A 24290-nucleotide genomic window follows, 5' to 3' on the forward strand; every position below is an offset into this window, starting at 1 on the left:
GTAATTAAGAAACCCCTTATTAAAGCAATAAAGGGCGTGGGACTAAAGTACCCATGAGTCTTTGTGGAAAAAAGGTTCCCCAATACTAAGGTAGCTATCTCTTACCTCCTCCGGCTATCTTGCCAGCAGAGTTGCCCTAAATGACAGGGAAGATGGGAGTCTTACTTAATACTTACTTACTTAAAATTACTTAATTGTACCCCCAAATTTTGACCTGTTTATAGCAAGTAAAAATATTAAAAAATAATATTACAATAAAAAGTGATAACTAAAAAAGGCAAATGATCAATATAATATTAAACTCAATACAAAACACATCATAAAACTACTCAAATATCATTTAATCCCTAAATGCTGAACAGAACACAATCAACTTAATTGCTTTTCTAAAATTCAGCCAGATGGGGGCTGATTGACCCTCTAGAGGGAAGTTTTCTTCCATATAATGGAGTTCTAATTTTGAAATAACCTCATTCTAGATATGGAACAGTTTTTTTCAGGGACAGATTAAACCTATCTGCCTAGATTATTTTGTTTACTTGTTAGGTACTCTGTTGTATTTACTTGACAGTTTAATTATATTTCATTAGATTTTATCAAATTGTTTGAATTGTAGGTGATGTCCAACTATTATTCTCTTGTCCTCTATTTTAATCTTGAAACTGGTAGGTTTTTATCCAGTGCTTCAGAGCACTTCAGAACCATCTTCTTGGCCTCTGTGAGAAACAAAATGTTGGATTAAGATGGTTTTGGTCTGGTCCGGGAGCATTATTATGTTTTTACTGATCAAGAGGAAAAAATTCAAAAGCGAAAATACTCAGCAGAACTGAAGACATATTAGAATTTTTGTATTAATCTGCTTAATTATAATAAAGATATTTTTCCTGTGCTATTTTGGGATTTAGGCTTTAGTCCCATAATTTACCTAGAAGGTGATTCATTGTCAGCAGGACTCAATGCAGAGTGGATGGCAGGTATGAGGTTTATACTGAGCATCATTGTAACAGCCACTTTCCAAACAAACTGGCTGTGATGAAAATTAGTCTTGACAATTGTACCCATTTATTTAAAACTAGAAAAGGCATACATTAGTTTCATCTTAGAAATTGCTTTTATACCTAGGTTCATTCCCAATATTCTTGTAGGAAAAAAAGTGATTCTGATATTTTTGGATACATGTACATAATTTCAAACTCCACAAAAATAATCTAGGTTTTATATAACATTCTCAGCTATTTGCTATTAAGGAATAGGTCAACTATGTGAATGAATAAAATTCCTTGATCACGGTTAAGCCTTGGCATCAGAATTATGCAACAAAGTATATACATAATAGTTTTTGTATGAATATGAACAGAAAATAGTGTAGTCTATAGCCTTTATTAACCTATTGTATATAAAATGCACAAAATATGTTAAAGTGATGGATTACAATTTCTATAATTCCCAGTTCATGTAGTTATCAGAAAAAGATTGCACAAAGAAATTGTAACCAATGCATCTAGAAGATATAATTTGAGGAAACTAGTAAAGGGAATTGTACATAATTATTTTTCCTGAATCAATCAGTCAAGGTTTGTTACAATGGGTACATGTCTTTATATATCTAATAAATCTGATTCATTCTAATAATGCAATCTTAAACATTTACTCAGAAGGAAGGTCGACAATGGATTTATTTCTAGATACATTAACATTTTACCTCAACAGGTGGCACTAATGGACAAGCTTATTTTCTTTCTGAAACTACCATAAGAAGGGTTGAGCTTGTTTAACATTTAGATGGGAGACCTAGGAAGCCCAAACATTATCCTGGAAGAAGGAAATGGAAACTACTTCTGTATCATTGCAAGAAACCTGTATAGATGTTATCAGGAGCCAAGCTTGACTCAAAAGAAAAATAACCTGTAGATGGGAACAACTGCCTATTCATTTTGTAGAAAAACCCTTAATTCTTAACTTTTGAAGTTACCTTAAATATGCCCTTTCTGAAATCACTTTTATTTTATATGTAATTTTGCAAATAAAAACAAAATATCAATTATGAATATATAATTGTGACTATACCACATTACACAACATCTTTGACCCATTTTTAATTCAGTGCTATATATTATCGGACTGACTGAAATTATCCAAGGCTTTCAAAAGTTTTCCAGACCTCTCATCTATTTTTATACCCAATATGCCAATAAATTAATTATGTTTTTGTAACTAGCTTTCTTCATAGAGCTTAGTTTAATTATGCATGGTTACCTTCACAAATGTTATCATCTCAGTAGTCCCATAAAATTGGCTAGTCAAAAGTCATTCTATGAGTTTAATAACCTTGCAGGGATTTAAGCCATTGTCATTCCACTCAAAGTTAAAATCAAACAATATTTTCAACCCATGAGGAAACTATTGGCTTTGCTTTTGTTTTTTAGTTTCAAGTCAATTGCCAAAGGCATCTTTTCCCCTGAATAGACTTTACTGTGTATGTCAAATAACAAGACGAATTTTGTACTGGATTCTTCTTCAGAACCATCCTAGCTTAAATCATTCAAATGGACCTCAAGGAAATCCTTTTCCAACAAGTCCTTTGAGATGCAATGACCATGCAGGTTAGGAATTCCGAAAATATTAAAAGCCTGCAGGATAAATACGTTATCCCTAATTTTTTCCTATAATTAAGAATTCAAGAATTGGCCAATCTAATTGGGAAGACCAGGAATATTTCAACGATTACTATTTGACGAGGAATTACTTCCACCCAAAACCAAGCAGTGCTCCTATTGACTCAATAAGAAAATCGATTCTTAACTTTTATTAAACACAACGGAATTTTGACAAGAATATATCAACCTCAGTATCCCCTGCCGCTCTTCGCTTTTCTTTGCTTGGCTTCACACTGGAAAAGTCAAACTCAGTTTGGGTAGTAGGGATTGGATGGAATTCCCAGCGTGATTTCTTTCAGCCAATAAGGAATGAGAAAAGTGAAATGTACGTGAAGCCCAAGAAGTAATCCGTAGCAACCTTTCGAAATAGGGGAAGTGGTTGAAAGAATTCAGATCATCGGACGAGAACTGGAAGCCGTGACACAATCGTCATTCTTCTCTTGCATGGGAGAATAAGTTTCCTCCCCCAATTCCAGATACTGGTGAGGCATGGGCAGGATTATTGTGAACATAGGCAGAGTCGTTTCTCTCCTTGAACAATCGTAGTATTCAGTCCCTTAATTCTCCGTTTATATGAAAGGGATGACAGATTGGTGTAGTGATTTTAAACCCCAGCCCGCCCCCCTTTTTTTGTAGAAATTAAGGTGCAAATGGTACGAACTGTCATAGAATTGCGTGTACCTTTATTACATTTGAGGAAAGTTGCATTGTTATGTACCTGAACAATGCCAGTAATTGATCGGAATAAAGATACTGAAATCCGCACACACTTGTGTTGTAGGAGACAGTATGAGAATAATTTTCATTACCTTCTTCCGGGTTGTCTTTTCTATTTAATCCCCAGGAGAAAAATCAGCCAAGTTCGGCTAAAATGTACCATCCTGTGGGCGGATGGGTTAGAAGTGGTTTATTTAATAAATCCAAACCTTGAAACAAAAGATAATATTCATAGTAATACGTAAATTTGAAATATTAAGTTCCAGAAGTGGGGATCTTATTAACATATTTTGAGTAGTGCTTTCAGAAACTGTTTGGGGTGCTCTAATTGAAAATTGTTTTATAACCTAGCTTGAAGGACTTCAAATTTACTTTCCGTGCTTAACAGATTGCAATAATGATTTGGGAATAATAATATTTGCAATTCTTACTGGTATTGAAGAAGACAAATGGGCACTTGTCCCTGATCTGATTTAGAAGTTCTGAAACAAAGTGTTTGCTTTTCTGGGGCGGGGCGGGGGAGGGAAGGGGGGAAAAGCACTAGCAATATTATGGGTGGGGGAGTGAAATGAATGTGATTTCTATTACAAGACAGTTAACAGCTTGGGGAATAGACAACCTTTCTAAATTGTGCATGCCTCATTTGAAATATACATGGGTGACATCCCATTGCTTCTGTGGTGTGTAAAAGTTGGCAAAAGAAAAATATTTTTAATGCAAATTAATGAAGTTTACATGCAATGGACTATGTAGTTCAAAAAAGGAAAAAAGAAGAGAGATAGGAATTTTGAGATGCTTATCATGAGACATTTCTTTGGATGCCAAAGTAATTTTAAGAGACAAGGATGCCCCTAAAGAAGATAAGTGAATGAAACTATATTTTATGCATGGATTTAAAAGTTCCAAAGCAGTTTGGGGGCAATGGTTTGTAGTTTTTTAAATAGCTGGAATTAAGGTCTATAAAAGTGCTTTTTGTGCTGGATGTGCATTTGAATGTATGACAGAAAAGTAATTGCCAAGTTAGGTAAGTATGATAATAAATATACAGTATCTCTAAACTCATATTTGGTTTCATTTTTAAAAAGTGTACAAATTATGTCAGGCTTAGTATTTTCTTTCTTTTTCAGGACAAAATGTTTTTGGTGGGATTGACAGGTGGCATTGCATCAGGAAAAAGTACAGTAGTAGCTCTGTTGCAGGAACTGGGTTGTGCTGTAATTGATGCTGATGTTATAGCTCGGCAAGGTGAGTTTTCTATAAAGTTATTTGCTTGCAGATGAGTGTGATTTGCCAGAGAATCACTATTTAGAAATCCTATAGAATTCCAAATGGAGACATTATTGGAAATGTTTCCATATCTCTTGCTTTTAAATATGACATTTCACATGTCTTGGAACTAATGTACATATCACATTTCTCTTTTCTAACAGCCTCTAGTGTTCATCAGATCTGTGGGGCTAAGTTGGTATACTTTTGCCTTTGTACTAAATTCCATCTGAAGATTTTCTAACCATGTATGTGGATATATGTCTCTACCTCTCGTTCTCTACACCTATACTCCTCTCTCTCTCACACACACACACACATACACACACACACATGGTATTGACCCTGGGAAGAGGAGAAAATTTATGATGGAAAATAGCTTGGTAGAGGTAAAGGGTTATTAAAATCCTTTCTTCCTTATAAGATTCTTACCACTTAAATCCCATCACTAGACATACCACTGTCTGAGGAAGAAAATCTGCTGGGTATTTCACCTTTTTAACTCCTTAATTTAGTATAAAGATTAGCCTTAAAAATCCTTTCTTTGAGGGTTGGGAGTAGATGAGGGAATTTATTTTATTGGACCATAGTTGAGGCACTTGCAAAAAGAACTATCTGACTTTATTCTCTGTGTTTATTTTGCGATTTTCACTTGCTCATCCCAAAGTAGAATATATGACTGATTTATGACAGTATTTTTAATCATTTGAGACATGTAATATGAGAAAGAAAAATGCTACATACCATGAGACTTAACTGTAGAATTAATTGCCACAAGATATTATGACATGTGTTGGCATTAGAGCCTTTTTGAAAGGCATATTTCAGATGCTGCCTTGAGAGCAAGAAATGCATCCTGACCATTCAATTCCAAATTGCTGATGATGAGATGAATGCAGCCATCCATTGCCTTGGATAAATACAGTATTTCTGCAAAGAAAAAAAATGCCATTGAGATGTATGATTGTCCTATCCCATCAGACCAATTTCTGTGCTTTAATTTGGTCTGTGATCTGTGAATAACTGCTGGAGGTGCAGCAGGATTAATACAACATTTGGAAGAGAAGTATGTTTTTAAGTAGGAAGCCTCATTCAGAAGATAAGCAGATTAAAAATTGGATTAATAAGTAAAGGTTTTTTTTCTTGCCTCCCTTCTTGCCAGCTGAAAGTCTTTGCAAAACATGTGGACCAACTGAATACTGACCCTTTAAGAAATATTTGGTGGCTCTTCCTGCTATAATGTTTTCTTTCCCCAGTGGTCCAGCCATACTTCCAGGCATATCGACGTATTGTGCATTCCTTCGGTCCAGAAATTCTTTTGGAGAGTGGTGAGATCAACCGTGAGGCTTTAGGAAATATAATTTTTTCCCAACCAGAAAAACGTCAATTGCTAAACTCCATCACTCATCCTGAGATCCAGAAGAAGATGTTAAAAGAGATCTTGAAATACTTTGTCTTGGGTAAGCAGCTGGAGAGTTGATATTATTTTGTAGAATCCTTGGGGCACTCCTCCTGCTGACAAAAATGATAATATCTCTGTTGGCCATGTGTCCATTTTATTATTCTATGACAAGGGAAGAAAGAGCTGAAAAGGCAACTTTGCTGGCTCCCTTTGGGACATATTGTTTGCAATCACCCTTTTACTGCTTGCATCTTGAGGATTCTCTGTTCTTCATACTTGCCCTTTGCATTTTTAGTCCCTTAATGTGGTTTTAAAGAGCATACACAAAAGAATCTTTAGGCAGCATTGTGCATAGTGTCATGCTTCCTGAAATGCTCACACGTTTCTCCAGTACCCCAATTCTCCTGATAATCTTCTAAAAGCACTCTTTGAATTTGATAAGATAAAATAATGGCTTGACAGTTGGGATTTCTGCAGTGTCTTTATATTTTTCCATTTACTTTGTGATAACAGTGACAACTACAGCCATCAAACCAGTCTAATCCAGTAGGGTCCAAATCGCTCTACAGAGGATGTTATTTCTTCTGTTCTCCATATGAGCTTGGTGCACTTAGAGAAAGAAATACCTATGTGTGGATGCTGTTTGTCAATTTCAGTTTGGCATTTAATACAATCATTCCTCAGTATCTAGTAGACAAACTGGGCTTTTTAGGCTTTAATACTCCTTTGTGCAACTGAATTCTTGATAGGCCCAGTATGTGCAAGTTGGGACTAATATTTTTAACACCACTTTCTTGAGCACAGGTTTTCCTCAGGGCTGTGTCCTAAGTCTGCTGTTGTTCACCCTGTTGACCCATGATAGTTGGTCAAGGTTTTCCCCCAACCATATTGTGAAGTATGCAGATGGGCCTTATTCAAGATGACTATGGGGGTGCTTACTGCAAGGAGGTAGGGTTTGGTAAACTGGTGTAATTAAGCATTGTCTTAAACATAAAGGCAGGCACAGCCACACACTGTGTATTAATTATTCACCTGTGGAGGTGATTAGCAGCATGAAGTTTCTGGGTGTTCAGCTAACGAGTAGGGTAGTGAGACACTAGTGAAATGGGCACAGAAGCGCCTGCAATTTCTACGTCACATGAGAAAAGTACATGTTCCTTCCCCTGTCCGTACCACTTTCTATAGAGGGACGATTAAGATCATCCTATCATATTGCATTACAGTCTGGTTTGGAAGCATTACTGATGCTGACAGGAAGAGAGTGGGGAGGATGGCAGAGAAGATTATTGGCAGTTCACTTCTGTCTATTGAGGACATAGCATATAAGCAAGATTTACAGTATTGCTTGGGATGCTACACATCCTCTTCATGACCTGTTTTCCTTGTTACTTTCTGGGAGGAGGCTTTGTGGTATCCATCTAAATTCAGTCACAGTTTTGTTCCATATAATATCAACCTTGTGAACTCTCAAGTTTCCTCTTTCCACGATGTATTCAAAATGGACAGTGATTAATATGTGTGTGTGTGTGTGTGTGTGTGTGTGTGTGTGTGTGTGTGTGTGTATGGGTGTAGTATGTATATGTATGTAGCATGTGTATATGTGTGTTATGGGTAGATATATACTTTCTTTTGAGAGCAGGCAACAGAATATGATCCAGTGTGCTCACAAGTAAAAAATGACAATAAAAGCTATCTTAACTTACCAATATTATCAATGGCTGCTTTGGGGTCTTTATACAAAAAAAGGACCTGGCGCTTATTAAGGGCAAATAGAGACATAGCGAGGCTATGATCTTCAATTTCTAAGCCCTACAAAATTATAAAAAAGAAATGTGTGAGAAAGAAGGAAAGAAATGACCGCCTTGAGACTCCCATTCTCCCTTTTTTTTTTAACCAAGTAAAAATTATGAAAATTATTTGGAGTAGAGTAATTTGGGCCTCCTTATTCAAATCTGTAGTAATCAGAGTGTATGGTATTTTATCAAGAGTTTCCTAAGGGAAGAAATAAATAGGCCTAACTCCCCAAATCTATAGCCATCAATAATGCTTTCTAGAAAACAGAAAGGTCACTTGGAAAAACCAGCAAATATAGTTGCTTGTATTAAATATATCAATAACTGGGAACAATGATGAACCCAAAAACCTTTTGGGGTACAGATTTGTGGGTAAGGGAAGAGTCATTTGTTTGAGAAGGACTTAAGAGGCAGCAGTGGACTCTGTTAAAATGTGTAGAATGACCACAGATAAGGGAATATTGCCTGTATAGCTAAAACAGATTGGCATGAGACTATAATAGTTTTATTTAGGTATCTGAAATATAACGTAAAGGCGCTTCATCTGTGGACCATATTAAAAGACTCTGAGATACAACAGTGTCAGCTAATGAGGAACTATGCTCTACACTGTCAGACGTATTAGAGGCTTAATCAGTAGCCATGAAAAACAAGAATCTTATGTTATGTTATATTTTCCCATCTTGTGGAAGGAGGAGTCCAAGACTAAGTCCAAGTCAATCACATCTATTCTATTAAGGTGGGAAATACAGTGGTGAAGTTTGGAGAGTAGACAATGAGGAAAGAGCTGCTGCAAGATATTCAGTGAAAACTTGACTTGATTTCTAAGGCTATGAAATATCAAGCAAAGGTCAATGTGGATGTCACTGCCTAAATCACAGACAAGCCCACTGCCTTGATTTCAAAAGTCTGTTTGGAGAATTCTACTTCTATGCCTGCAGCAGCATGTTTTCCTCTACCTAGTTATACATTGCCTCCCACTTTCCTTCTATTGAATAAGGAGGGAAAGAAGAGATTCCAATCAGACTTTCTTTATGTCTCTTCAGCACATGTGTACTCTCTGTCTTTTTTTTAGGTACTTTCCCAAAAATTCTGGGTTGATTTGTTCAATGATCCATTTATTTGATTTCTCGGCTGTCCACAGTATTCTCAGGATTTTTTCCCCTTTACTCAAGTTCAAAATAATCAATATGCTTCATTACCTGAGTCTTCAAGATTTGTTTCCATAGCATGTCAAAGAAAATGTTATGGCTTGCCTAATTCTGATCTTTGTAAATATAGACACATCACAGCATTTGAATAACAATTTTGAAATCTTCATGACCAATTTGTCAGGTGCTGGTCTGCAGTGTATTTAATGACTGCTTATTCCTATATTGCTGACGGTTAATATTGCAAGGCAGAATCTATTCACCAGTTTGCTTTTTTCGTTGACATTCCTACGGCTGGTTATTCTGCCTGTTGTCATTAGTTTGGTCTTTTTTATATTTAATTTTAGTTTCATTTTTTTCACTGTGCTCCTTGACTTTTATTACTGGAGCTTATAGATCTTTTGCTTTTGCAAAATTTGCTAATCTGTCAGGTTAGTGTGATCTGTATAGTTCAGATTATCCTTCTTTCTCCAGTTCTAAAACCATACTTATCTTTTTCTAATCCATCTTCTGTATATATACAGTCAGCAGGTAGGTTGAATAGATAAGGGAATAGAACAAAACCTTGTTACACTCTTTTGCCATCCTGGAGCCAGTCTGCTTTTGCATCTTCTGACCCATCATCTGGCTTCCTGATCTGTACATAATGAGGACTGTGCAGATTGTTCAATGACGACCACAATGTGGGACGAGGCACTTAAAGTATGTCCAGGCAGGCAGACCGAAAGCACTATGGAATACAGGTGGATGGGGGGGGAACAAATCCAAGACCTCGGTGCCTTCCGCCGTGCCCTTAAAACTTTCTTTTTCCAGCAAGCCGGGCTGGCCTAACACTTTTTAAATGTTTTAATTGGTTTGTTACTGTTTTTAATTATGGGGCCAAATTTATATATATCTTTTAATGGTATTTTAATATTTGTAGTCTATGTTTTTACGTGGCTGTACACCACCCTGAGTCCTTAGGGAGAAGGGCGGTATACAAATTCAAAAATAAAATAAAATAAATAAAATAAAATAAACAAGGGTATGGGCAGTCATTGACTTTGCTTGTAGAATGCAGGCAGGGAAATGCCAATCATGTGACCATGGGACACTCTCGTAATTGTGAATCATTGCCAAGCACCTGAATTGTGATCAGATGACCACAGGGAAGCTGCAATGGCTATAAGTTGACAGACTGGTTGTCATTCAACAATATTGTAATGCTGAACAAATGGTCATATCTTAGGACTGCTTGTATGTATTTGCAGCATCATGCACGAAAAGTTTACTGCTATTGAAAAAATGTTTCTAATAAAGGATTTATTTAATTTAATTTAATTCCAGGCTATCGATATGTGATTCTTGATATCCCGCTCCTCTTCGAGAGCAAAATGCTGACCAGATTCATGAAGCACACAGTTGTTGTGTATTGGTAAGGAGAGAACTCCTCTGGTAAGGAGAGTACTGGAGAATACTCTCAGTGCTAATGATTTAGATGGAATGAAAGTCAGAGAATGGGCTAAGTACCATATTTTTTGGAATATAAGACGCACCTTAGTTTTTGGGCAGGAATATAAGAAAAAAGCTGGTTGGCAGGTGGATCTACCTCCTGGAATACCCGCAATCAGCTGTTCCTAGAGTTGAATTTTAGCAACATGTTCCTTGGTTGTGAGCTCTGTGCCTTGCTTTATTTTGCTTTTTTTTTCTGCCTCTGAAAGCCTCCGAAACAGAGCTTCAGAAAAAAAGCTCTGAAGCTCTGTTTGGGGGCTTTTTTTCTGAAGCTTCATTTCTGATGCTTTTTTCAGCCTCTGAAACCTCCATTTGAGAAGCTGGGCAGGGCTACATTCAGAGTATAAGATGCACCCAGATTTTCACCCTCTTTTTTGGGGGGAAAAGATGCGTCTTATACTCTGAAAAATACGGTAATGTATTGTTTTCTTTAAATGGAAGTAGGAATAAAAGGCATTTCCATGTAACTATTAAAAGACTATTTAACCCAGGGTAGAGTTGAAAAGCCTATGGGTCATGGAATTGTCCTTAAGAGTTGAAGGGCTGTTGAAATGGAGTAGAGTGATTTGTGGTCCTTCCAGGAAATTGCAACTGTTATAATAAAGCTATGTGACCTGAGCTCTCTTCATCCGATTCTCTGCATTTCAGTAGTTTTTTGAATGAGAAGCTTCATCTATATGGTTTTCAGATCTGGCATTAGAATTTCAGTCTATTTTCAAAGGCAGGGTCTTTCAATGTAGCATACTAAATGCATACTGTCTTTTGAATATGGATTTATTCATAATCTATATATATAAAAGCAAAAAGCATCACAAAATCTCCAGAACCGTAAAGTCTATAAACTTGAAATTTGGCACATATGTTCCTCTTGATTCTAGCTTGGTGCTTGCTTAGAAAGGATTTTTCAAAACAACTATCAAAGCATTAGTATTTCTTATATTATTATTAACACGCTCTGATGCTAAGGAGTTAGGCGTTCTACTCCCCCTATCCACCTGAAAATAAGTCTGTTCCAACTGCCACTTGGATGTGGCCAGTGCGTGACTCATCCAGCCTGCAGGCTGGGAGTTTGGAGAGTATCAATGGGGCCAGCCTGAGGGAGAGAAGGGGATAAGATACGAGAGGCCTCTGAGGGAGAGAAGGGGATAGGAGAGGATCAATGGAGCAAGCCTGAGGGAGAGAAGGGAATAAGATAAGAGATGCCTCTGTGTGGCAAGCATGAGGGAGAGAAGGGGATAGGAGAGGATCAATGGAGCCAGCCTGAGGGAGGGAAGGGAGATAGGAAAGGCCTCTGTGGGGCAAGCCTGAGGGAGAGAAGGGGGATAGGAGAAGAGAGGCTTCTGTGGGGCAGCTTGAGAACAGAAGGGGAGAGGAGAGGCCGATCATAGCTACTCATTAATTTTCAAGCTGAAAGTGTCAATTTATCAAGCCCGATCACATAGTTTCATAGTGGAGCACGGGTATTCATCTAGCGCATTTATATGTTCCAGTCGCCACTTGTTTCATTTTATGTATTTCTGTAGTTGGTCGGGAAGGAATTTGTATTCCTGTTCCTCCAATTACTATTGGTCAGAACCTACAGGCCCCATCATACTACAAATGGTCATAGGAAAAGCACATATCTGCTCTAATGTAATTCATCTTGTTTCTGCAAGACCACCTCTTGATATCTAAGGAAATAAGGCAGATGGACAGGAAAGCTGTCCATTGACAAAATTATTTTAACTAAGTTTGCACAGAGGCAGCATATCTCATTTTCCAGTCCATCATCTCATGGATATGCTGAGCTTTCTGAAGGTTCAGACCTCAAGACAGTGGTGCGTTATGGTGGAGTAACTGAAACATCCTGCTTCCTGAGTTGGGCATTCTTTTAGTCACTGCTTTGTACTTACATATTCTAGCTTTTTATTTATTTATTTATTTTTTATTGAAAAAGTTTTACAACAAATACAATTTCCCCACAACCCCCACCCCCCTCCCCTTCCCCGACTTCCCAGAGCAGAACACAAGGTATTTCTATTAAGCTTTAACAGTAAACTAAATTGCATAACCAATTATGCTAACACCCCTAAAAGAAAAATTCCCTTAACCCCCCATATATGAAATCCTATTTCTTAAACATAATATTTCTAATATCACTTATATAGCACTTGTACAAATAATAAGAAAAAAAAAATCATTCGTAAGCTATTTGATATTTTTTGGTCTGATACTTATTTTGTATATAATCAATCCATCTTCTCCAGTCCTGTATATATCTTTCTTGTGTGTGATCCTTCAAAAATGCTGAAATTTTAGCCATTTCAGCTAAATTAGTTACTTTCAATATCCAATCATCAATAGTAGGCAAAAAATCCTTCTTCCAATGTTGTGCAACCAACAATCTTGCTGCTGTTATCAAGTTCAAAATCTATTTAGTCTCTGCAACTGTACAATCTGTGGTTATACCCAATAAAAACAACTGTGGAGTAAATTTCAGTTTCTTTTTAAGAATATTCTGCATCACCCACCAAATCTTTATCCAAAATGCTTTGATTTTTCTACAAGTCCACCATATATGATAATAAGTTGCGTCATCACAGTCACATCTCCAACATTTAGCTTGCACGTTAGGATACATACATGATAACTTTTTGGGATCTAAATGCCATCTATAAAACATTTTGTAAAAGTTTTCTCTTAAATTTTGTGCTTGTGTAAATTTCACATTTCTAATCCAAATCTTTTCCCAAGTCTCCATCATTATTGGTTCCTGAAAGTTTTGTGCCCATTTAATCATACAGTCTTTAACCAATTCCGTCTCGGAATCTATTTCTAATAAAACATTATACAACCTTTTAATATGCATTTGTTTTTGATCTCTAATTTGTTTTACCAAATTCTCCTCATTTTGCACAAAGCCAGTTTTTTGATCTTCCTTCCATCTAGCTTGAAGCTGACCATACTGAAACCATGTATAAATTATACCTTCTTCTCTCAACGTATCTAGAGATTTCAAGTACATTACCCCCCTTTCCATAGTAAGAAGCTCTTTATAAGTAATCACCTCCTGTTTTTGTTCTATACTTATATTTTCTATTGCATGTCTAGGATTTGCCCATACAGGTATCTTGTAATTTAACTTATACTGATATTTTTTCCAAACCCTTAACAAAGCATTTCTTAATATATGAACCTTGAATACTTTATCCACTTTTTTATCATATAACAAATAAGCATGCCATCCATATAACAAATCATAACCTTCTACATTCAGAACTCTACCCTCAGTTAGATTAAACCAATCACTAATATGTGATAACACCGCTGCTTCATAATACAATCTTAAATTAGGCATTTTAAGACCCCCTCTTTCACGTATATCTTGTATAATTTTCATTTTTATTCTGGGTTTTTTCCCAGCCCAAATAAAAGTATTAACACCTTTCTGCCATACTTTTAGATTTTCGTCTTTCTTAAGCACAGGTATCATTTGAAATAAAAATAAGAATCTAGGTAAAACATTCATTTTAATTGCTGCAATTCTTCCCAATAAAGACAACTGTAGTTTTTTCCAATTTTCCATATCCTTCTGTACCTTCTGCCAAAGTACCTCATAATTGTTTTTATATAATTTTGCATTTGAAGCTGCTATATATACCCCTAAGTATTTAACCTTTTTAACTATTTCAAAGTCTGTCAATCTTACTAATTTATCTCTTTCCAGTATAGTCATATTTTTAACTATCATCTTTGTCTTATATGGATTAACTTTAAATCCTGATACTTTCCCATATTGATTGATTAAATTCAATATATGTGGAGCCGACTCTATAGGTTGGGATAAAGTAATAACCAGGTCATCTGCGAAAGCTCTTAATCTATAGTCTTGTTGTCTAATTACAATACCCTTCACTTTTTCTGAGTCACGTATCTTATTCAATAATATCTCCAAAGTCAAAATAAATAATAATGGAGACAGAGGACACCCCTGCCTTGTTCCTTTCTCAATTTTAAAAACCTCTGTTAAACCTCCATTAACTATGATTTGTGCTGTTTGCTGCTGATATATCACTCTAATTGATTGTATAAAATATTCCCCAAAGTGCATTTTCTCTATTATTTTAAACAAAAATTGCCAGTTCAAACGATCAAATGCCTTCTCTGCATCCAAAAATATAAACGCTGCAGGGACTTGATTATTTTTTTCCAAGTATTCCAGTAAATCTACGATTTGTCTAACATTATATCTCATTTGTCTCCCTTTTATAAACCCTGATTGATCATTGTGAATTATTTGTTGCATAACTGGCATTAATCTATTAGCTAGTATTTTAGCAAAAATCTTATAATCAGTATTCAAGAGTGAGATTGGCCTAAAATTCTCAGGTTTAATGGAATTATGATCCTCCTTTGGGATTAGTGAAACAAAGGCTGTTTTCCAAGAAGGTGGTACTCCTCCTCCTAGTTGTATTTTATTAAATAAAATTTTAAGTGGTTCTAACATTTCAGATTGTAGATGTTTATAAAAAACAGCTGTTAATCCATCTGTTCCCGGAGCTTTACCTATTTTTAATTGTTTGATTGCCTCAACTATTTCCTCAGAAGTTATTGGCTGATTCAATCTCTCTCTCTGCTCCAACGTTAATTCAGGAATCTCCATCTTTAAATATCTATCAATATCACCATCTTGAATTGAGTCTTTAGCATATAACTTTGTATAAAACTCCAAAAAAGCCTTTTTTATTAAATTCTGTTGATAAATCTCTTTACCTCTAAATTCTATCTTATCTATGACACGTGATTTCTGTTTTTTCCTCATCGTATAAGCCAACCATCTCCCAGGTTTATTAGCATTACAAAATGTATTATGTCTGGCATATTGTATGCTAGTTGCTACTTGCCCAGCCATTAACATATTAAATTGCTCTCTTAAAATATTAATCATATCTTTTGCCTTTTTATCTCCCGGGTTATTTATAAGCAGTTGTTCTTTCTTTTTAATTTCCTCCTCTATCTCTTTTCGTCTATTTTGTTGTTTTAATCTATGTTTATTATTCAAAAAAATTAATGTTCCCCTCATATATGCCTTACACGCATCCCATACCATCTCCATCGAGGTTCCTTTATTCATATTATTAATAAAAAATTCTTTCAATTGTTTTTTAAGCTCAAAGAGATTATCTTCATATCTAAATAAGTTCTCGTTTAGCCTCCAAGACCTCCTTTCCCCTCTTTCCTGCTCTAGTTCCACCCAAACCGGACTATGATCAGTTAATGTTCTTGGACATATCTTCGTACTCTTCACCCTAGAAAAAAGATCATTTGTAGTTAATATAAAATCAATCCTAGAAAAAGATTGATGCCTATCTGAAAAAAAAGTAAAATCACTCTCCAACGCATTCCTTTCTCTCCATATATCTCTGAGTTCGATATCCTCCAAAATATCAAAAAAAGATTTAGGCAACTTGGCACGCATGGTGGTCTTGGAAAGACTTTTTTTATCCTTCTGGGTATTTAATACCCCATTCCAATCACCCATTAAAAGTAAAGATCTGTAATCCCATTGTAAAATTTTGGTATGTAAAAGTTTGTAAAATTTTTCTTGTTGTTGATTAGGTGCATATACTCCAACTACTAGCATCTTCCCATTCTGTGTTATTAATTCAATTGCAATATATCTACCTTGAGTATCAGCCTCAATTAAATTAGCCACTAAGCCTCTTTTAACATATATAACTAGGCCATTTTTCTTTTCTGGTGCTGAAGCCACAAAATGTATACCTAATTTCGAATTTATCAAATACTTTTGATCTGAAGATTTAATATGAGTTTCTTGCAAACAAATAACATCGTTCTGAAATTGTTTCAAGTAGTGAAATATTTTCTTTCTTTTTTGTGGAGAATTTAAACCATTGACATTCCAGGATAAAAATTTATTTGCCATCTCTGGGCATTCCAAGCTTTGAGAGCATCAGCTGAACCTCCTCCGCCATCTTAGATTTCGGCCTAGCTCCTCCCACTGCTTGTGTTTTTTGGACTTGTTGAGTTGGATCTTGAGGTTGTTGTGCCAAATGTTGTTTGTAAGTAGCTCTTGTAATTCGTTGATCTTCTGGCAGTTGTATCTTCGTTAGTGCCTCAAGGGTTGGTGGTTGACCCCCACTCAGTAATGGATCTTCCAAGTTAGCTCCTCCAGCTAGTGCTTGAGCATAGGTTTGTAGTTGTGCTCCACCTTTCTCTTGCTGCGTAACTTCCAATTGCTTTCCAGCACCCCCTGGTGAGGGTGGCCTTCCAGCCTTTAAAATATTAGCATAAAAGTCTTTTGCCTTTCCAACTGTGTTTAAACGATGCCTTTGCCCAGCATATGTCACTATTATCCCAAATGGGACGTCCCATCTGTACTGGAGCTGTTGATTTCTTAATTCGTTCACCAAAAAACCAAACTGCTTTCTGTCTCTTAACATTTTAGGAGGAAGCTCTTTCAAAACCACCAATTCTTGTCCCTCCACTTTAATCTTATTTCTGTAAGAGGCTTGCAAAATGTCATTTCTAAATCTCCTTGTTGTAAAATAAATCACCACATCCCTTGGTAGTTGCTTTTGTTTTGCCAGCCAGGAATTAACCCTGTAAATTTTGTCCATTTGGAATGCCAAATCTTCTGGCCTTTCTGAGATCAGCTCTGCTAAGGCGTTGGAACAAACATCTTTTAAATTTTCACCACTCTTCTCTTTCAACCCTCTCAGCCTCAGGGCAAATTCCATTGATCTGTACTGTAACATGACCATCTCGTCATCCACTTTCTCTGTCTGTGTCATAATCTCTCCTACTTTAGCTTCAAGATCTAAGTTAGCATCATCAATCTCCCGTACTCTCTCCTCAATCTTTAACATGTGAGTAGCCAGCCCTGAAACTGCAAAAACAATGTCATCTCTTATTTCATCATGTTTTTCTTTCACCACGTTTGTAAGTTTCTTTAACTCCTCTGAGAATCCTTTCATCATTTCTGCCTGATTGTTCAGGGCACTCATTATAAATTCTTTAAGGTCTTGTGACTGTGCATCAGCCGGAAGTTGTTGTTTTGGAGTCACTACAGGAGAGCCTCCTCCCCCTTTAGAAGTTGGTGGCTTTAGTTGTTTAGCAGCCATTTTTATTTTAAAAAGAATTTTTCCTTTTTGCAGCCAGAAAGTCTTATAAGCAGTCTTACAAAGTGTATTTCAAAGTTTTTCCAAAATAAACAGTCCTCTCTTCCAACTGTAATCAATCCCCAGCAGTTTATTCTTCAGGCAAAGGGTTCTTAACAAGCAATTTCCTTTTAACTTTCACTTTCCCTTCCGCCCTTAACAAAGGCTTCCTCTCCAGCCTCCAGCTCAAGAGAGCTCCGTTTGCAACAATGTATTCACGGGGTTAAGCTCAGTTTATTATTTAAAGAGGCTTGCACTCTTGCTTCCGCTCTGTCTGCCTTAAGAAATCATTAGAACTCACTGTTTGCCGGCAGAATTGGACGCAGACGTCTTGCTCTGTGAATCAGAGGCACCAGCGATCCGGAGCAAAGGGAGGGGTGAACTGGGGAGCTCTCGCCCTCCGAGTCCCTGGAATTAATCCAGTGACAATCGGGGAGCTCTACCCACCCCCTCCGACTCTCCTCTCCTTCTTTGCCCGAAGGAGAGTTTTTTCAAACCGCCAGACAGCTGTTCAGCGCTGTCAGGGCGGTTTTTTACAGATCGGGTGGCTGGCGGTCTATGGAGACCGTCTTCGAACGTCTGCGGAGCCACCGGAAGTCCATATTCTAGCTTTTATGTGCATTATAAGACTAAGGCATTTGAGACTTGAGATGGGTGTTGGAGGTAATGTTTTAATTCTTTTATCTGTTATGTTTGTTATACACGCTGCTGTTATTCCACTATTAGCAACTTCTCTTTCTCTGCCCCTCGGTGCTCCTGACTACAGTACTTTATATCTTTTGCTACTGCAGAATGTTTAACTACGGGGGGGGGGGGAGAATAAAAGTATGATATTTTGAGATTGTTTGGGGAAAAGAGGGTGGGGTAAGGAACACTATTAATTTCTTTCATACCAGAGACTTCAGTGGAAGGCTTCATAAAGGAGATTTCATTTATCTAAGAAATCTGTCTTATATTTCTTGTGTGACTGAGTTTGCGGGAAGTGCTAAGTTGTAAACCATTGTTAACAAAGCATATTGGGTAAGTTAATGCAACACACCAACACACCAAAATCAAGCCAACCACATTATACCTTGGGGAGATGTGTGAAATAAGTTTTGGTCATGATGAAGTGAAGACAACATAAAGAATATTGGAAACTCTTGAAAGATCTCCAGTAGCTCGAGTCTAAGAAATAGTGGTTAATTTCTTCTGCTGATCAATTGTTACTGTTGGGAATAGTACAAAGGGAGGGTAGTTAAAGTTTTCACCACTACTACCATTAACAATGAGAAACTTAATCAAGGTTGTTGCTTCGTGTGCACTAATAACATTGGGGAAGCATCTGTCTTGCATGCAGTGGGAAGGGAGAAACAAGTTGAAAGCTTTTCTTCTCTCAGTGATCCTGGTCTAGATGAACATTATAGATACAATTTGGAGAAAATTCTATTTTAATTGAATTCATTTTCTTCTCTTCTATTAGTGACCCACAAGTCCAGCTGTCTCGCTTGATGCAGAGGAATGGGCTGACTCAGACAGAGGCAGAAGCACGCATTTTTGCCCAGATGCCCCTTGCTCAGAAGGTCAACTTGGCTGACCATGTCATTGATAACTCAGGAGATGCTGAGGCCACTAAGAAGCAAGTCCTGAAATTACATACAGAGTTGGAGAACTCCTTGGAGTACCTTGTGGTGCGCTTATTGGTTGTAGGAGCAACAGTGGGAGTGGGAGGCCTCGTGTACTTTCTAGTGCAGCAGCTTGCGTGATAGACTGTTCTTTCATTATCAAAGAGGGCAGAGGAAATCTAGACCTTTAATTTAGATTGCATTGCATTTATGCATAAAAGATTGATAATGGGACAAGAAGGGATTTTAGTGGGGACTTGGATTAGTAAGTGGACCGCTGGGTTAGCGGTGGTGATTGGGGAACAGTACATTAATTTAATAAGCAAAGAATTTAAGTGCTGTTCTCATATTAGTTTTTGGAATGAGAATAACTGCAAGTTTCTTTAAAAAAAAAACTTACCGTTGGATGAGATCTGCTATTAACCATCCCTTAGAAACATTTACTTTTGTGGCTCCTTTAAAGATAGCAATAGCATTTAGACTTATATACCACTTCACAGTGCTTTACAGCCCTCTGTAAAGCGGTTTACAGAGCCAGCATGTTGCCTCCAACAATCTGGGTCCTCATGTAAATCAACATCCATTATTACTTCTGTAGGAGTGGGTGAGCAGTAAACATAACCCAAACACCTCCTACAAGGAAATAAATCAAATCTGTAGCTTTTCACTAAGACCTTATGCTGCCTCATATTGTGCAATGTCTTTTTATTAAAATGAATAATTTTAATAAACTGAACTCAGTGTTACACAACCAGCTTATCTTCAAATATAGATTTTTTATTGAACATTATAACTATCAGTCGAAGAGGTAATGTAATGCTGTAATGTACCAATAATGTAGTAAGTTTCATATAATCAGAGAATCTTGACTACTTCACGCGTCTGCAAATGTTTTGAGAAAGTCACAAGATTTCTGTAAGTATTATGGAGATGCAGAGAAACACTGCAGAGTCCACTTTTGAAACACAACTCAGGCTGAAACATACTCCTATAATCTTATAGTTAGAGAGCTTTGGAACATGCCTAAGATACTCTTAAGGTTGTAGGTTATTATCTTATTCTACTGCACCAAAAAGAGTTGGAAGTCAATTCTTTTCTTTTTCTTATCCTTTTTTCCTCTTTCCCTTCTCCCATTATTCTTTTTCCCCATTATTCTAATTTTTCTTTGTATTTCTGTATTTTATATTTCAATAAACACCAATCATGATGGCGAATAACTGGTTGCAATCAGATTGTTGCTCAGTTACATTACAATCTTAATATAAGATTGTTGTTCATGTAAAGTTGCTACTGTTGCTGATATATATAAAGAAATTATAGATCATATTAATACATTCATTATTTTGTAATAGTCTAATCAAAATGTATAGAAGTTGTGCAGGAAAATAAAGTTGAAATGAGGATCAGCTCCTGACAAGCCTAGTTTTGCATTCCAGTGTGATTGTTAGAAGGTCCTTGTTCCATCACTATAAGCAATGTCTATATATCAAGGAGTTAATCATGGCTTGCAGGCAATATATTCAATAAATTCAAGTACAGTAACTTTATTTTATTTCAGAACTGTATGGTTCTGTGAAAGTAGATATTAGTATAGAGAAATGCTTCATTCATATTCTTGAAAGGGTTAAATGTGGTCAATTCGTTTATAAATTTTGGCTTATTTTCTTACACACTCCAGTTATTCATCTTTGGTACAAGTGGAGTTTCATAGCTGCATCCACAAATATGAAATTGTAAGGTAACTGGACTCTCTTTTAGAGCCAAGAAATGTGAAGTTTTAACAGTGCTGCTCATAGGACTCAAAAAGCTAAGCTAGCGAGAATGTGTTGGTGCAGTCATACTTTTTTCACAAATAACAAATCTGTGTTTGCCATGGTAGCAGACGCCAAGTATAATTCAGTTTTCATTAAGAATATGTATATAGTATGTTTCATAGTGGTATGTATGTCCCTACTTTTGACTACACTGCGTTTTCAAATGTGTACTTCAGGCAAATATTATTTGTACTACTGATTTTTCTCCATTCCTGTCAAAGTAAAAGCTGAAGGAAGGGGTAGGTAATAGGCGGGTCAAAAATCTTAACACCTGAATACTATAGGTTTGGAGGATTTCCCAAGGCACAAGGAAGCCAAAGGACAGAGAGCTCCCCCCACCCCACTCCAAGACAACCTAGGAAAAGATGCAGAATGAATCATATTTATATTTATTTATTTATATTTTATTGAATTTGTATACCGCCCTACTCCCAAAGGACTCAGGGCGGTGAACAGCCATAGAATAAAACATATAGATACAAAATTTAAAATAAACTAAAACAAATTAAATAATTTTGCTGAGCAAATTTAAAACCCCAATAATTTAAAACCAAATTTAAAATTTCCATTTAAAAAGGGGAAAGACTTACGTCAGGCCAGCTTGATGAAATAAGAAAGTCTTGAGCGCGCAACGGAAGGTACGCAGATCCGGGATCCTCTGTATCTCCGGGGGGAGCTCGTTCCAGATAGTAGGTGCCCCCACAGAGAAGGCCCTCCCCCTGGGGGCCACCAGTCGACATTGTTTGGCCGACGGCACCCGGAGGAGCCCCTCTCTATGGGAGCATACTGGTCGGTGGGAGGCTATTGGTGGTAGCAGGTGGTCCCATAAATAACCAGGTCCTAAGCCATGGAGCGCTCTAAAGGTGATAACCAAAACCTTGAAGTGCACTCGGAAAACCACCGGGAGCCAGTGCAGCTCGCGCAGGAGAGGTGTTACATGGGAGCGCCACGTCGCTCCCATCACCACCCGCGCGGCTGCACTCTGTGCCAGTTGGAGCCTCCGAGTGCTGCTCAAGGGGAGCCCCATGTAGAGAGCGTTACAATAGTTCAATCATGGATTGAAAAGAGGGAATTTGTATAAAGAAAAGTACAGGTAGTCCTCTACTTATGACCAAAACAGCGCAATATTTCTGCTGCTAAGTGAGACAGTTGCTAAGTGAACTTTATTCCATTTTATGACCTTTCTTGCCACAGTTGTTGAATGAATCACTGCATTTGTTAAGTTAGAAACACAGTTGTTAAGTGAATCTGGCTTCCCCATTGACTTTGCTTGTCAGAAAGTCACAAAAGGTGGTCACATGACCCCAGGACACTACAACCGTCATACATATGGGTCAGTTGCCAAGCATTTGAATTTTGATCACATGACCACAGGGATGCTGCAACCATTGTAAGTGGGAAAAATTGTCATTAGTCACTTTTTTTCAGTGCTGTTGTAACTTCGAATGGTCTCTGAATGAACTGTTGTAAGTCAAGGCCCTGCTATTCTACTAGGTAGAATAGAATAGAATACTCTATTTGGCCAAGTGTGATTAGACAGACAAGGAACTTGTTTTTGATGCAGAAGCTCTTAGTATACATGCAAAACAGAGTAATAATTATCATATTAATGGTATCAATAAGAGAAGGTAATAGAGAAGACAAGAAAGATAATAATAATGCAGCCCTTCTACATGGATAAATATCCTTGGACATAAACTAAGGATTATGTGGGAATTAGTGTTCAGCAGAGTGATGGCACGAGGGGGAAAAACTTTCCCTGTGTTTAATTGTTTTGGCATTCAATGCCCTATAGCAGCATCCTAAGGGGAGGAGTTGAAACAAATTATGTCCAGGATGTGAGGGGTCTGCATATATCTTCTCAGCGCTCCTTCTGACCGGAGCAATATATAGATCTTCTATGGGAGGCAGGTTGGTTGCAGTCTTAACTATCCATTGGAGTCTCTATTTGTTCTGTTTCGTTTCTGTACCAAACCAAACAATTCTAGAAGTACAAATGACAGATTCAATAATTCCTCTGTAAAACTGTATCAACAGCTCCTGGGGCAGTCTAAATGTCCTGAGTTGGCACAAGAAGAACATTCTTTGTTGTGCTGTTGTGTTGTTCTACCTAGACATACCATTAATGTCTAGAAGTCATAGGAAACATTATTGGATATGGGACATCTTTCTTTCTTTCTTTCTTTCTTTCTTTCTTTCTTTCTTTCTTTCTTTCTTTCTTTCTTTCTTTCTTTCTTTCTTTCTTTCCTTCCTTCCTTCCTTCCTTCTTTTCCTTCTTCCTTCCTTCCTTCCTTCCTTCCCTCCCTCACTCCCTTTCTTCCCCCTCCTCCTTAAGATTCTACATGTTTTATTTTCATGTGGAAAGGTGTTATGTGACAAAATGAAGTTTAAAGTATTCCCAACCTTGACAAAAAAGAAATGCTACCAAATGTTTTAGCTCTACATGGAGGCCCCTGTGGGGTGCTGGGGTTGCATAAGGTTCTTAAATGTTCCAAATATGGTTTAAAATTAGATTAAATATTAAATTTAATATTAGATTAATATTAAATTTATTATGGCTAAATGGGAAAGAAGAAATAAAGTGGGAGACTGTTTTATTATTGACTTGGAGTCAAGGGCAATACTGACTTTGAAAGAAGGGGATAAAATAAGATAGTGGATAGAACTATTGTCTTTTACATGAAATTCAATCAATCAATTCATTCCAGGCGGTACCTGCCCTCTGGAATGAATTGCCCCCGGAGATTCGTATGATCCCTGACCTACGTACCTTTCGCCGTGCACTTAAGACTTTACTGTTTCAACAAGCTGGGCTGGCTTAATAACGAATTTTAATGGGTGTTTTAGTTTTTAATATAGGGCCAAATTATTTAATATGTTTTAAATTGTTTTTAAATGTTATGGATATGTGTATTTTATTGTGGCTGTGCACCGCCCTGAGTCCCTCGGGTGAAGAGCGGTATGAAAATTTAAACAAACAAACAAACAAACAAATAAACAAATAACAAATAAATAAATAAATAAATAAATAAATAAATAAATAAATAAATAAATGCATATGTGACATGAAAAGGAATGGGGCTTTGGTTGCAGGGTTTCATATACTATATTGAGTTGTTTTTTTAGCCATCCCCTACTCATCTGAGCTGATTGCAGGGTTAGAAAATGCAGACCCAGGGTGTATTAAGTCTACAAACCATCCATTTTTACATTGATGCCTTCCTGATGTGTTGAG

General features: G+C 36.9%; 1 protein-coding gene across 1 annotated transcript in view; it reads left to right on the forward strand.

Annotated features, from left to right (window-relative positions):
• The first annotated feature begins 3002 nt into the window (after window positions 1-3002).
• DCAKD (dephospho-CoA kinase domain containing) overlaps window positions 3003-24290 on the forward strand; it is a 39825-nt gene continuing 18537 nt past the window's right edge. The window contains exons 1-5 of the mRNA XM_034416017.3: window positions 3003-3139; window positions 4502-4619; window positions 5897-6100; window positions 10313-10400; window positions 19100-19307. Of these exons, the coding sequence (XP_034271908.2) occupies window positions 4508-4619; window positions 5897-6100; window positions 10313-10400; window positions 19100-19307 (612 nt within the window). The 5' untranslated portion in view covers window positions 3003-3139; window positions 4502-4507. The remainder of the gene's footprint in view (window positions 3140-4501; window positions 4620-5896; window positions 6101-10312; window positions 10401-19099; window positions 19308-24290) is intronic.

Source organism: Pantherophis guttatus, chromosome 4 (assembly GCF_059756535.1).
Source record: "Pantherophis guttatus breed Tessera chromosome 4, ASM5975653v1, whole genome shotgun sequence".
Classification (NCBI taxonomy): Eukaryota; Metazoa; Chordata; class Lepidosauria; order Squamata; family Colubridae; genus Pantherophis; species Pantherophis guttatus.